General features: G+C 37.1%; 1 protein-coding gene across 1 annotated transcript in view; it reads left to right on the top strand.

Annotated features, from left to right (window-relative positions):
- The window catches only part of LOC146002788 (mini-chromosome maintenance complex-binding protein), a 122,514-nt gene that overhangs the window by 91,775 nt on the left and 16,386 nt on the right, over window positions 1-14,353 (top strand). Inside the window, exons 8-9 of the mRNA XM_083140722.1 lie at window positions 7,333-7,506; window positions 12,722-12,831. Of these exons, the coding sequence (XP_082996848.1) occupies window positions 7,333-7,506; window positions 12,722-12,831 (284 nt within the window). The remainder of the gene's footprint in view (window positions 1-7,332; window positions 7,507-12,721; window positions 12,832-14,353) is intronic.

The following is a 14,353-nucleotide window of genomic DNA, read 5'->3' as shown; positions in this document are numbered from 1 at the left end:
TTCAACAATGCAGGACAAGAATAGACATGATTGGACAAGACAGGACAAGAATAGACAAGACAGGAAAAGAATAGACAAGATTCAACAATGCAGGACAAGAATAGACAAGATTGGACAAGACGGGACAAGAATAGACAAGATTGGACAAGACGGGACAAGAATAGACAAGATTCAACAAGACAGGACAAGAATAGACAAGATTGGACAAGACAGGACAAGAATAGACAAGATTGGACAGTGCAGGACATAATATTACAGGATAGGACCAGTCCAGACAAGATTGGACAAGACAGGACAAGAATAGACAAGACAGGAAAAGAATAGACAAGATTCAACAATGCAGGACAAGAATAGACAAGACGGGACAAGAATAGACAAGATTCAACAAGACAGGACAAGAATAGACAAGATTCAACAAGACAGGACAAGAATAGACAAGATTGGACAAGACAGGACAAGAATAGACAAGATTGGACAGTTAATAAACAGAGGTTTTGATTGGCTAAAGCAAGCAAGGTTTTGATTGGTCCGACAAGACTTTATAAGTCAGTGCAGAGTGCTGTTTGTTACCATTGCTGGATCGGCAGTGGAACCCACAAGTGGAGGGCAGAATCTGAACAGGCTCTACCAGACTGTAGAAGACTTGAAGCATACAGTCTTGTAGAATATCCCAACTACTGCTTTGACTGCTCACTGTACAGTGCTTTGTTATATCTCTGAGCAATAAATATACAAGCAATTAACATTAAAAGCCTGCACTTAAATTAAAAGCCCTCTGCATGTCTTGGGTAATCAATATGCACTTAGACTAAAAGGCATAGGATCAATTTATCGATTGAAAGTATTGACGTTCTCTGAACAGTTTCAATGAATTGTACATGTTCTCTCAGCTACATGTTGTCTTATATTCAAAAACATTGTACAGTTTTAAGCAGTCATAACAGTTTTAATCAGTCAAATGCCTGTACAGTTTTAAGCAGTTGCCTGTACAGTTGTTAATATAGATAGGCATAAAACATAGAGAATTGTACAAGAGATTCTGGGTCTCGATCACTTATAGTTCAAATCTCAAACCCTTGTGTTTGTTACATGCATCATTTTTGAATTATTCAAGCACATGGATAGAATTATAAGTTTTTTGAAAAAATTATAGAGACATAAAATATAGAGAATTATACATGGATGACATCTGAAAAAATTCCTGGTGTCTATTGCCTATAGTTTCTGAGATAATCAAATTCAAAAAAATTATCGATTTTTTCAAAAACATGTATAACAGCCAGGAGAGTTCAAATCTCAAACCCCCATACTTGTCACATACATCATTTTTGAGTTATTTAAGAAGACAGGTAAAATTACAAGTTTTTGAAAAAATTATAGAGGCACAAAACATAGAGAATTGTGCATGCATGACATCTGAAAAAATTCCAGGTCTCCATCACCTATAGTTTCTGAGATAATCAAATTCAAAAAATTATCGATTTTTTCAAATTTTGAGTATGTTGTTCAGTAGGGTACCACAAGTTGATATCTTCCTGCTGGAGTGGCACAAAATGCATAGTTCTCAAAATACTGTTAATACTGCACTTTTCATAAAATTCTATTTATAGAACAGACATAAATTGGACATTTGCAGCTTAAATATTGCATCTATCAAAAAAATTATAGAGACCTAAAACATAGAGAATCATGCACAGAATCCACCTGAAAAAATTCCAGGTCTGCAGCCCTTGTAGTTTTTGAGAAATCACAAAATCAAAAAATTATTGATTTTTTCAAAAAACTTCTAAACAGCATACAGAGTTGAAATACACAACTCCCATGCCTTTATCTTGAAAAAATAGGCAAGTTATTCAGGATCTAGAGAACAACAAGATTTTTTTGAAAAATTGTAGAGATCAAAAAGTTGCATTTTGGCATGCATATGAAAAATCACCAAGCCTCATGTCTCTAGCATCAAGTGTTTCAGAGAAACAAAATTATTGATTTTTTTCAAAATTTGAGTATGTTGTTCTGTATCCTATGCTGGATCACCCCCAGAAATATAAGCAGCCCGGAATCAAAATTAGTGCTATCACACAGAAGAAGACAAACATAGCCTTCAAAACTGTAGGGCCACACTGAGAATATCCTGTTTCAGAATTAACAGAGGCAGTAGCAACAATCCCTTTCCAACTCTCTATATTGGGGTGGTTCAACATTCTTGTAATATTCCATCCCTGGGTTTATAATTCACCTGGGTACATATATGTACAGAAAATACAAAACAATCTCACTTATGTGTGGATGCTCTGGGTACCTGACAGAATATGGATTAAAATCTTTACCGCTGTACAAGTGCCCACCATCTGTGGTTACAAATTCAACACTCTCATCTATCAATGTCCTATTAATTTTATTTAAAAATTTATAATGCTTCCAGTTTAAACTCTGATCTGCAATCATGTACATGCTATGCTCTGCAGTTAATTCATTGCAATTGTTGAACCAGTGATTGTCGGACAATTTTAATACACAGTAATAATCTGTATAAAAATTAACAAACAGTCCAACAATTCTCCTGTACCTGTTGTATACAAGCCTTTCAAACTTGCTGAGCATCTTAAGGTGCAAGTATTGAAAAATCCTGTCACTTACAAGCACCCACTGCATCTCAGTCTCATTCTGTACAGCAAACAGGTCATACTCAGACAGGTCAGAGAATCTAAGCTTTAAATCATCAACAAGAGACTTGGATTTTATGTACTTTGAAATACATCTTCTCTGAAAAAATTCAGAGTCAGGATTATCCATGGAAGACCTGCAATTTACACTTGCAGCAAATATTTATTTACCTTGATTGCTGTCTCTGCTGAAATAATCAGGGCTGCCTGCTGCGGGTTGATTCCCAACTGCCAGATTCCTGTGCCTGAAATCACACTGAGAGGCTGGACAAAACTCTCCCACAGTTGCATATGTCATGCAAATTATTCTGCTCCAGTGCCTCAACAATACAATCATAAGTGCAATCTCTATTTTTTGCCTTATAAAATACATGACAAGCTCATTCAAATATATATAGTTGGAGTACGATACAAACTCTGGATTGAAATCCTCACCACTGTACAAATGCCCATTATCAGTTGTAACAAATTCAATCTTCTTATCTATAGATATCCTGTTAATAATTTTATTTGAATATTTATCATGTCTCCAATTTAAACTCTGAGATGCAATCATGGGCATCCTATACTCAAAACAATGCTCATAGCAATTGTTGAACCAATAATTGTCAAACAATTTCAACCTTAAATAATAATGGCACCTGTCTGTATAAAAATTAACAAACAATCCAACAATTCTCCTGCACCTGTTGTAGACAAATCTTTCAAACTTGCTGATAAACTTGAGATACAGGTATTGGAATGGCCTGTCACTGATAAGCACCCACTGCATTTCAGTTTCATTCTGCACAGCAAACAGGTCATACTCGGACAGGCCAAAGAATCTAAGCTTTAAATCATCAACAAGTGACTTAGATTTTATGTATTTTGAAATACATCTTCTCTCAAAAAATCCTGTGTCAAGATTATCCATGCAATTAGATATGATACACACTGCCTTCTATAAGTTAATTGCTTGCTGCTGCTGCTGCCTTGTATTCCTCAGAAACTGCTTATGTGCTCAAAACTTGTTGTTCCTGTTAAACAAAAATAAATATTAGAATTTTGTTATGGTTTATTATATAAAATTTCTTGGGGTTCAAATCAAAACTCTATACTTAATAAAAAATATCAGTTGGGTTCAGCAGTGTGTTTTGTATATTTAGTGTATAAACTTAGTGTGTAAATATGTTTGGCTTTGGCATTTTTGTTGTTGGTTTATTATATAAAATTTCTTGGGATTCAAATATATCCTTGTATAGGATATGATACCACATATTTATAAATTCTGTAAGTGTTTCCCTAGTAAATCTTGAGGATCTTGTAAAACATGCAACTTTTGCAGAGAGCGCAGGTCTTGTATCTATAAAATCCCAAAAATTTGTAAACCTGTCATTCACCGGTATAGCTCTGCCTTCAACTACATGCCTAGGAACCTGATTGAACAGCATATCATGTAAAAACAGCACTACTCTTGCCCAGTTTCTTATGCAGACAAAAAAACTGCATAGCTCTATGTCAATTAGTTCTTGAGATATTAATTATTTTGTATTTAGGAACCACTTTGGTCTTTGGCCCCCCTGCAAAAAATTGGCTTTTACTGCACCGGTGTATACTGTCCCTATGATCTTACTTGGGTTATTCTACAAGACTGTATGCTTCAAGTCTCCTACAGTCTGGTAGAGCCTGTTCAGATTCTGCCCCCCACTTGTGGGTTCCACTGCCGATCCAGCAATGGTAACAAACAGCACTGTGCACTGACTTATATAGTCTTGTCGGACCAATCAAAACCTTGCTTGCTTTAGCCAATCAAAACCTCTGTTTATTAACTGTCCAATCTTGTCTATTCTTGTCCTGTCTTGTCCAATCTTGTCTATTCTTGTCCTGTCTTGTTGAATCTTGTCTATTCTTGTCCTGTCTTGTTGAATCTTGTCTATTCTTGTCCCGTCTTGTCCAATCTTGTCTATTCTTGTCCCGTCTTGTCCAATCTTGTCTATTCTTGTCCCGTCTTGTCCAATCTTGTCTATTCTTGTCCTGCATTGTTGAATCTTGTCTATTCTTTTCCTGTCTTGTCTATTCTTGTCCTGTCTTGTCCAATCTTGTCTATTCTTGTCCTGTCTTGTCCAATCTTGTCTGGACTGGTCCTATCCTGTAATATTGTGTCCTGCCTTGTTGAATCTTGTCTATTCTTGTCCTGTCTTGTCCAATCTTGTCTATTCTTGTCCTGCATTGTTGAATCTTGTCTATTCTTGTCCTGTCTTGTCCAATCTTGTCTATTCTTGTCCTGTCTTGTCCAATCTTGTCTATTCTTGTCCTGTCTTGTCCAATCTTGTCTATTCTTGTCCTGTCTTGTCCAATCTTGTCTATTCTTGTCCTGTCTTGTCCAATCTTGTCTATTCTTGTCCTGTCTTGTCCAATCTTATCTGGACTGGTCCTAACCTGTAATATTGTGTCCTGCCTTGTTGAATCTTGTCTATTCTTGTCCTGTCTTGTCCAATCTTGTCTATTCTTGTCCTGCATTGTTGAATCTTGTCTATTCTTGTCCTGTCTTGTCCAATCTTGTCTATTCTTGTTCTGTCTTGTCCAATCTTGTCTATTCTTGTCCTGTCTTGTCCAATCTTGTCTATTCTTGTCCTGTCTTGTCCAATCTTGTCTGGACTGGTCCTAACCTGTAATATTGTGTCCTGCCTTGTTGAATCTTGTCTATTCTTGTCCTGTCTTGTCCAATCTTGTCTATTCTAAGTTATACTGTATAACCGGAAGTGGACCGGAAGTAAATATGTGTAGGTGTGGGTGGTTGTGGGTGGCTCTTATGAGCATTTTTGGCTTAGTTTTAAGTGTAGCAAAAACAATATCAAGAAGGCCATATTTTTAACAAGCTTATGGACAACAATCTCACAGATGTAGCTTTTGTAAGTGTAGGCAAATCAATCTGAGGGGGGTCATACTTTCCCGGGAAATTCCCGAGGGCATTTTTACAAAAATCTTGGGTTAGACAGAGTACCACACTTGAGCAAAAAGCTCATATGCACATCTTGAGCTAGTTTTAAGTGTAGCTAAATCTGCCTGAGGGGGGCTCATACTTTCTCGCCCCAGTAGTATATACTTTTATACTACTCACAACTGACCTCCATTCTGTAAACATGGTGTGAAAACATCTGCAAAAGTGTACCAAGCGACAGTGTTGGACTTGTGAAATCGTTGACCTGCACCATGTTCAACAATGAGCCATGGAGCTTCCAGCAGAACTCGGCACCAACCCACAAGGCAAAGACCACACAGGAGTGGCTTCAGAGGAATGTACCTGATTTCATTGCTCTGGCTGATTGGCTCTCAGCCCATTGGACTACTAGTTGTGGTCCGTTTTGGAGGGCATGGTCTGTAGGACGAGGTATCCAAACCTTGCGAGTCTCTAGCGTTCTGTTGTGAAGGGAGTGGCGGACTTTCCCCTCGTGTGCTGTGATCGATGACTGGCCTCTGAGACTTTGGGCCTGTGTGAATACCAGAGGTGGCCATTTTGAACAGTGATTGGTGCTCTGTGTTGGCAAGACCTGTACCTTTGTAAAATCCAAATATTAATCCAATAGCTTGAGCACTTTGCCTGTAGTTCATTATTAACTTTGTAACAGAATTTATGATATGGCTAGGTATCTGGAAATGTAAAATTGTATTGAGTTGTGGTTAAGATTTGTTCAGCTTTGTTTCTTAAGAATTACATTCTTGTGTGAAGTTTTGTACAAATATTAAGTAAAATAATGTGACTAGTCCCCATCCATGAAGTCTGAAACATTAATATTTACATACATTAATTGATAAAGAAAGTCTAATTCTCTTGTTAAAGTACAACTTCAGATTTCATCTTTTGGCCTTTTGGTAGTTTTTTAATTAAATAAAGCATTTTTTCTTAGTTGATAATTTTCAACTTTATCTAAGTAGGGATTGATTAATAAAGATTAAGAGTAACAAAAAAAGTAATGAAAATTTAAATAATTTTGGATTTGTTATTTTGGTAGACATCCTGATAACGAGCTGTCATGCAGCACACTAACACTTTCCAGCAATAACAGCTTGCATCCTGACATACAGTGCCACCTACCAGTGCAAATGCAAAGCTCTGTGCATTTTAATAACCGCTAATAGAGGAGAGTTACTTCCACTTGGGCAACCCTTCATTCATTCCTTATTTTCTGCCTGGGGGAAGGTCTTTCCTTGCAACCTCCATGCTGTTCGATCTTCAGCCCTTCCCTTTGTAGCAGCTTGGGACACATTTATTTTGATGTCAGTCATTTGGAATCTTCTTCTTCCCTGGATTTTCTTTCCCTCAACCATCCCTTCAATAGCATCTTTAGGATTCAGTTGCTTCTCATCCAGTGACCCAACCAATTTATTTTTCTCTTCATGATTGTCTCCAGCATTGACTCTTCGCCAACTCTTTCAAGCACTGTTTCTTTTCTCACTTTTTCTGTCCATTTCACCCATTTCATTCATCTTCATAACCACACTTCCAGAGCTTCGAGTCGCTTTTTCTCACTTGTTCTCAGTGTCAGTGTTTCTGGTGTCAACCCTTATAATGATTATTTTAATTACTGAAATATTGTGAAGAAAATATTTTTTCCCACAAATGAATTGTTTTTACAATTTTAGTTGCACAACTAATCAATGATTATTGTTGTATACTTTTTATCTTCAGGTACCTTAGAAGAGATGTAATTGCCCTTGGTAAATACTGCTCCAATATTTCCAACATCCCTCTACAGGAAGAATATTCTAGGAAGATTTATGATATTCTCCAGTCTTTATTGCCAAAAAGTCATTACTTACCAATGACTCTAGAGAACCTGAACAAGTTCACATTTATTCCAAGGTACGTACTTTATTTTTTAACATTGGTAACCTTCATCATCATCCTTCCTGCCTCTGGCTGGGTCAGCATAGAAATCAAGCCTCTCCAATTTTTCCTGGTCTTCCACCACTCCTCTCTTTCCACGGTATTTCCATCTTGTCCTAATCTCCCAACACACTCCGCTATCTGCTCTTTCGACCGATATCTTGGTCTCCCCTTTGGCCTTACTCCCACTCTTTGTGCAGTGGCAGTCTTTCTACATCCATTCTCTTCATGTGTCCGAACCATCTCATCTGTGCGAAATCAACACAGCCTTCAACCTGACCATCTCCGATTTTCATGAAATTTGGGGAGTTGAAACTATGCATGGAACTTAGTAACTATGAAATTTTAAGTCTCCTGCGTCTTGTAATTGTTAAATTATTCAAGGTCAAAGTTAGCAGAAATTGCCCTTTTTGAGCCCGCTTAGCTATACTAAATGTGCCGTAACTCCGCCACTATTTTGCCTAGAAAGCTCAAATAAAGCTTGTTGTACAGGGAATTGAACAAGCTTTCCAGTGATATAAAACAAGCCCACCTTTCGATAAAAATATAATTTTGTCACGTGACCTTGACCTTTGACCTTGAATATCTCAAAACATGTCATCACCAAAAATCGTGAAAAAAATATATTTGGTCCCTCATGCCATACTCTAAAACATCAAAAAATCATTCTGGGACTGCAATGGGATCAGAAGATACAAAATAATATGTTTAACTATGTGACTGATAAAAGCCTCATTACATGAACTATGACGAGTCAAAAGTCCTTTAACACCCCCTACAAAATGTAAAGGAGTTATCCTGGTCATGAAAGAAATATGTTAGACACAGGGACATCTCTAGCTGTGTGTGTTAAGCACAGGTCCGGCATATTGTTGACCGCCATATTGAATTCAAAGCAAACATTTCAAAGGGAAGTGGGTGATGTGAAATATCAAATCAGGTTAGAATTGCACGAGAAATGAAGCGGCGAAGGTTTTTCCAAAGTATATTTAACCAGCAAAAAATTATTACTGCATGCTTGTAATCATTTTCTCCTTTTTGAGGTGTTAAAAACAAAGTATTAAGAATGCTACTAACGTGTTAGGAACTCGTCGAGATCACGCTGACATATTGGGACAGAAAGAAGTATACGCACCATTGCATATGATTTTAATCAGCAACATTCACCAAATACTTGAATAGTAGAGAATATTGGGAAAAGTATCTCAAACAATTATGTGACACTTCCTTTGGAATGAAAAATTCTTCAGTGATGATGCTAATTTTTATGTTCCCGGTAAAGTTAATAACAATTATACACAATACTTGTGATTTGATAATCTACAGTAGACAGATCCCAGCCGAATGGTTGTTGCTGGTAAGCTAATGATGTGGTATAGTGTATGGAGAACGGGAGTGGTTATATTCAACAACGGAACCTTAAATGGTGACTGCTTCTTGGATGTGTTATGTTAAGTGAACAGGTTTTTCATCCTTGCTTACGGGGTATGGCACTTTTCCAGAGTTTTGAAACAGGACAGTGTGTGACCACACTATGTGAACATTCATCATGGTAAATTTCTAGGTAGATAAATGGACAGATGGGATCTATTAAAAGGCCTGCATATTCCCCAGATCTAACATATTAGGAGGACTTTTACCTTCAGAAACATTTGAAGAGAATGGTGCATGCACTAAAAGTCCGTGATATTGACCATCTGAGAGAAGGCATAGTTGCTGCTTGCGATGATGTTGCACATTCTACATTGCCAAATGTTCTATGTGAGTGGGAGAGACGTCAACGAGTGTGCTCACAGGAATATTGACAACACTATAATGTGCATATATCGTAAGTGAAAGATATGCTTATAACGTTTTGCTGCCTAAAAATAAGTTGGAAAAACCTTCGCTGCTTCATTTCTCGTGAAATTCTAGCCTGATTTGATATTTCACATCACCCCCTTTCCTTTGAAATTTTTGCGTTGAATTCAATATGGCGGTCAACAATATGCCGGACCTGCGCTTGACACACAAAGCTAGATATCTCCCTGTACCAAACATATTTCTTTCATGACCAGTACAACTCCTTAAATTTTGTAGGGGGGGTTAAAGGACTTTTGACTCGTCATAGTTCATGTAATGAGGCTTTTATCAGTCACATAGTTACACATATTATTTTGTATCTTCTGATCCCATTGCAGTCCCAGAATGATTTTTTGATATGTTTTATAGTATGGAATGAGGCACCAAATATATTTTTTTCACGATTTTTGGTGATGACATGTTTTGAGATATTCAAGGTCAAAGGTCAAGGTCACGTGACAAAATTATATTTTTATCGAAAGGTGGGCTTGTTTTATATCACTGGAAAGCTTGTTCAATTCCCTGTACAACAAGCTTTATTTGAGCTTTCTAGGCGAAATAGTGGCGGAGTTACAGCACATGTAGTATAGCTAAGCGGGCTCAAAAAGGGCAATTTCTGCTAACTTTGACCTTGAATAATTTAACAATTACAAGACGCAGGAGACTAAAAATTTTCATAGTTACTAAGTTCCATGCATAGTTTCAACTCCCCAAATTTCATGAAAATTGGAGATGGTCAGGTTGGAATTTGCACATATCTGTGTTGATTTGGCAAGGAATGACTCCTAAACCTTCACCAGCCCCACTGTCTGTCAGATCTTCTCATTCCTTATTCTATCTTACCTTATAAAGTTCTAATCTAGATTACTTGCACTGAAGGAATTTTTAATGAAGTTAGGGCTCCATACATTAATACTTGTCTTGTCAGCCTTTGTGCTGGAGTGATCTGTTCAATGTGCTACGATGCCGGTGTCCTGCGTTCAAATGAAAGACTGGGTATAGGTGTTCTTTGTAAATGTACCTACATTCATTTCTTCATATCACCACTCTTCCTCATTGTTGTGATGGACCAAAAGTAGCTGTGAAGAGTCGCTAAACAAAAATCAAATGAAATCAAAGTACTTATTCTATTTGAATGTGGACTTCACTGCTTCCTAGAAGAATGTTTTGTTTGGCATTTATGTTAGTCTGTTCACTGTTGCACTGCTATCATAACCCACATCACCATTTACCTGCAAATTTTCAAAATTTGAAATTTCCCCTGGAGCCAGATTTAAACAGCCGTTTGCCATTTTTTGCACTCTAAACTAACTCTCTAGCCTTCTTAAACCTGAAGGCTTATCGTTGCAGCAACACAGGCCTTCCATCTGTCCCTATCCAGAGAAAGATCTATCCACTCTTTCCCATCCTTACCGATTTCCTTGAGGTCCATCTCAACGTTATCTCTCCATCTTTGTCTTGGCCTTCCTACAGGTCTCTCACCATCAGCTTTCCCAACAAGAATATGTGAAATAACTCCTCTTTCCTCTCCCATTCGTGACACGTGGCCTGACCACCTAAGTCTTCTTGATTTAATCATTCTAATAATATCTGGACATTTTTTGTACTCATTTTAATATATACGTATAAATCTACTGGTTATGTTGATGTAAGATTTTGTATTTGTGAAGGAAAATGGCAAAATATAGTTTTATTTCATCTTCATTCACATCAAATCCCTTGGTCATACTGTTTCTGTATAGCTGCATTGCTTATATTCTTGCTTGCATAATTGTTTGTTTCACTCATCATGAGAACTCATCATGAATTCCAAAAAACGTAATTTCTGCAAGATTTCATGAGAAACACCACTATTAGCTACAAAGGGGGATATCTTGGACACACTATTTCAGGAGGTCCATTACATATTTTGCTTTTTTCTGGCACGGTTTGTCACGTCCACATTACTACTTTCACTTTCATTTTTGTTAAGTTCAGAATGCAAACTTCCATCATGAGTTTCAGAAAAAGAATTGTTGCTTTGCAACAAAATAGACTCTATATCTGTGCCACTAATATATTTTCTTCTGCATGCAGCCATGTTGCTCACAATTGTAAACAAAGTTGCACTTCAACAACCAAATGCTTGAACAGATCAAAATTACTAACACAAAGCCCAACATCTACACGATGCAGAAAACACACCACACGCACGATCTGTGAGGGAAATTGAGAGCTAGAAGCAAATGCAGCCTAACCTTCGTGCTCGTATGTCATATACATCAAACATCGCGAAGGCCAACTGGAACCGCACGTGCGAGTGTTGTCAAACGGGTCAAAAGATGTTCTCCAATGTTATTTGGGTACATGTGTATAGCTTGCATTTTTTCCCAAAAATGTAGCTCAAAGAAAACTACGGTGCATGTTACACAGAATAATCCCAACAGATACATGAAAGCCATGTTTATCACCTTAAATTGGAACAAGATTCAGGTCACGGCTGTATTTTCTTCTAATGGGAGTGTTTATGTTTCAGTAGTCTGGAAGATAGTAAAAATTGAAATACCTGCAATGGATGGGTGGATCAGTCGGTAACGCGTCTTGACTACCATGCTAAAGGTCCCGGGTTCGATCCCCGGCCGGTTCAAATCCGGGAACTTTTCTAACGTTGGAAGCGGCCCCGGCGCCCACCCAGCATCAAATAACATGGGTACCTGGGGGAAACCCTGGGGGGTAAAGGCGGTCAGGGGCATGGTGCTGATCACATCACCCCCACTCACGACTGGATCAAGAAAGTGTGGGGCGTTACCCCCACACCCCCTATATGCCTTCATGGCATGGTGCTAAGCACAGGGGAACACTTTACCTTTTTACCTGCAATATTAATAATAATTATTTGTATAGTTTTTTTTTCAACTGGTTAGTATTACATCAACAATACATATGATCTTTGAACAGATTAATATTTCAAATTTCAAGTTAAAAAAGAGAAGTTTTGTGTAATTTCAAAATATTGTGAGATGGGAACAAATGTTATGATGCCCATATTTCTCATGATTCATCATGATTGTTTAAATTAGCCCGAAAATAAGATTTCACATGCTCTGGTACATCAAACGAATAAATGTTTTAAATTTATGAACCAGAATGCAAAGTAAATTCTGAAAAATTACGAAAATATAAATTATAATGTTTGGAATGCTTGGTTGTTGTTATGTGATGAACCAATGCAGAGATTATGGAATGAAAGGTTGTAAACCAATTTTTGGACTGAAAAAACAGGGTGCAACGATTGTGTGGTGGTGACAAGTATGTGGTGAAGTATGTTGGTTGTGTTACTTTAGAAATGTCAGAAATTTGCACCTTTCAGGAAGGATTATGAGAAGAATCGGCTGCAGAGTGGAATCCTTCAGTTGAGCGAACACACCCACCTGGTTCTGGATGAAACAGCAATGACTCCCGGCCAGTTAGACTCGAATGGTAAGTTGCCACCATTCTCTTTGTTTTATGTGTTTATTTGCTTGTAGGAATTGAGATGCATGGATTTGAAGTTCAAAGTAATTTACTGAAAAGAGGATATTAAGTGAAATACCTAGCAAAACAGTTCATATGTTACAACTTACATATGTTTGAACTTAAAATCTGAAGCATCAAATGTTCAAGTTGCATTGAATTATACATTTAAGGTTTGGCCAAACCAATTGTAAGTTTGTACAAATTTAGCATGGTTGAAAATGTGGGGACCTCCCCAGTGGCACAGTGGTAGTGTCGTCACCTTGTAATCAAGGGGTCCCGGGTTCGATACCCAGTGGAGGCACATAGTGGTTCGGATCCCACTTTAAACTGTAGGTCCTGTCCCAATTAGCCTATCTGTGCATAAAGTGGACTTCAAACACCAAATCAAACCAAGCAAATATTTGAGAAGTGTCTCATTCAAAGAATGAATTGTTTCAATGTTGGTGATTTTCATTCAATTTTTGACTTATAAGATATTAATTGGATGATATTTCTCTTGCAAATCACTGTAATATTTATGGCTTATAAAGTAACCTACCTAGGTAAGTTATGATAATGAACGAGGATCAATAAAACTCATTCTTTATGCTGGCAATGTGCTCCTACTTGCGCATACTAAATTTCGGCAAATACAAAGTTTCATGTATAATTTTTTTTTTGCATTGCATTAATTTGCAACTTCTTCAGTGTTTGCTAAATTACCAAAGGTCATAGGGTGCTAACTACAGTCAAAAGAAAAAGCATAAATGGGAACATTGTGGCATATCACAGGGCTTCTGCGTTGCTACAGCACACATTATTACTCACGTCAGTTGAATTTATTTCCTTCCTTTCTTGAAGTACCTACATTTTCAACAAGCTAAGTAAGATATTCACATTTTCCGAGGTCTTGCAGTGAACGAATCGCTCTGTATTATTGAAACATTGAAGCTCAAGGCAACTACATGCTTACTTCACATGATCAGAAACTAAAGATAAAGCTATACATGAAGGCACATTGAAGGGAAGTGAGTCATAGTGAAGAGTGTGGGATGCCACCATGCCTGCTTTCACTTATGGAACCTTCACAAAAGTTTATTTGACTTTTTTCCATTTTTACCTTTACTATTTTCATTTTTTTTAACATTGTCTTTCTGTTCTGTCGAATCCATGTTTATTACCAAAATCTTTGTTTTCTCATCTTCTTCCACCACCACCACTGCAATATCTTAGAGCCCTTATAAACATGGTTATCATCTCCATGATGTTTTTTTAAGCCTGTATATATTTTGTAAATGTACAATCAATTCATTTCTTGTTAAAAATGCATGTTGGTAATATAAAAGTGAAATTTGAGAAAAATGTACTACAGATGGATTTTTTTTAATACATATACAAGTAAAAGTTCATAAAATAAATGTCTTTAAAAGACAAAACCATAATTGAAACAAATCAGTATAACCAGTCTTTTGAATCATTTCATATAGTAGAACATCTTTCATTTCAT

Source organism: Lepisma saccharinum, chromosome 19 (assembly GCF_977018435.1).
Source record: "Lepisma saccharinum chromosome 19, izLepSacc3.1, whole genome shotgun sequence".
NCBI lineage: Eukaryota > Metazoa > Arthropoda > Insecta > Zygentoma > Lepismatidae > Lepisma > Lepisma saccharinum.
This window is presented reverse-complemented; position numbering and strand designations above follow the sequence as displayed.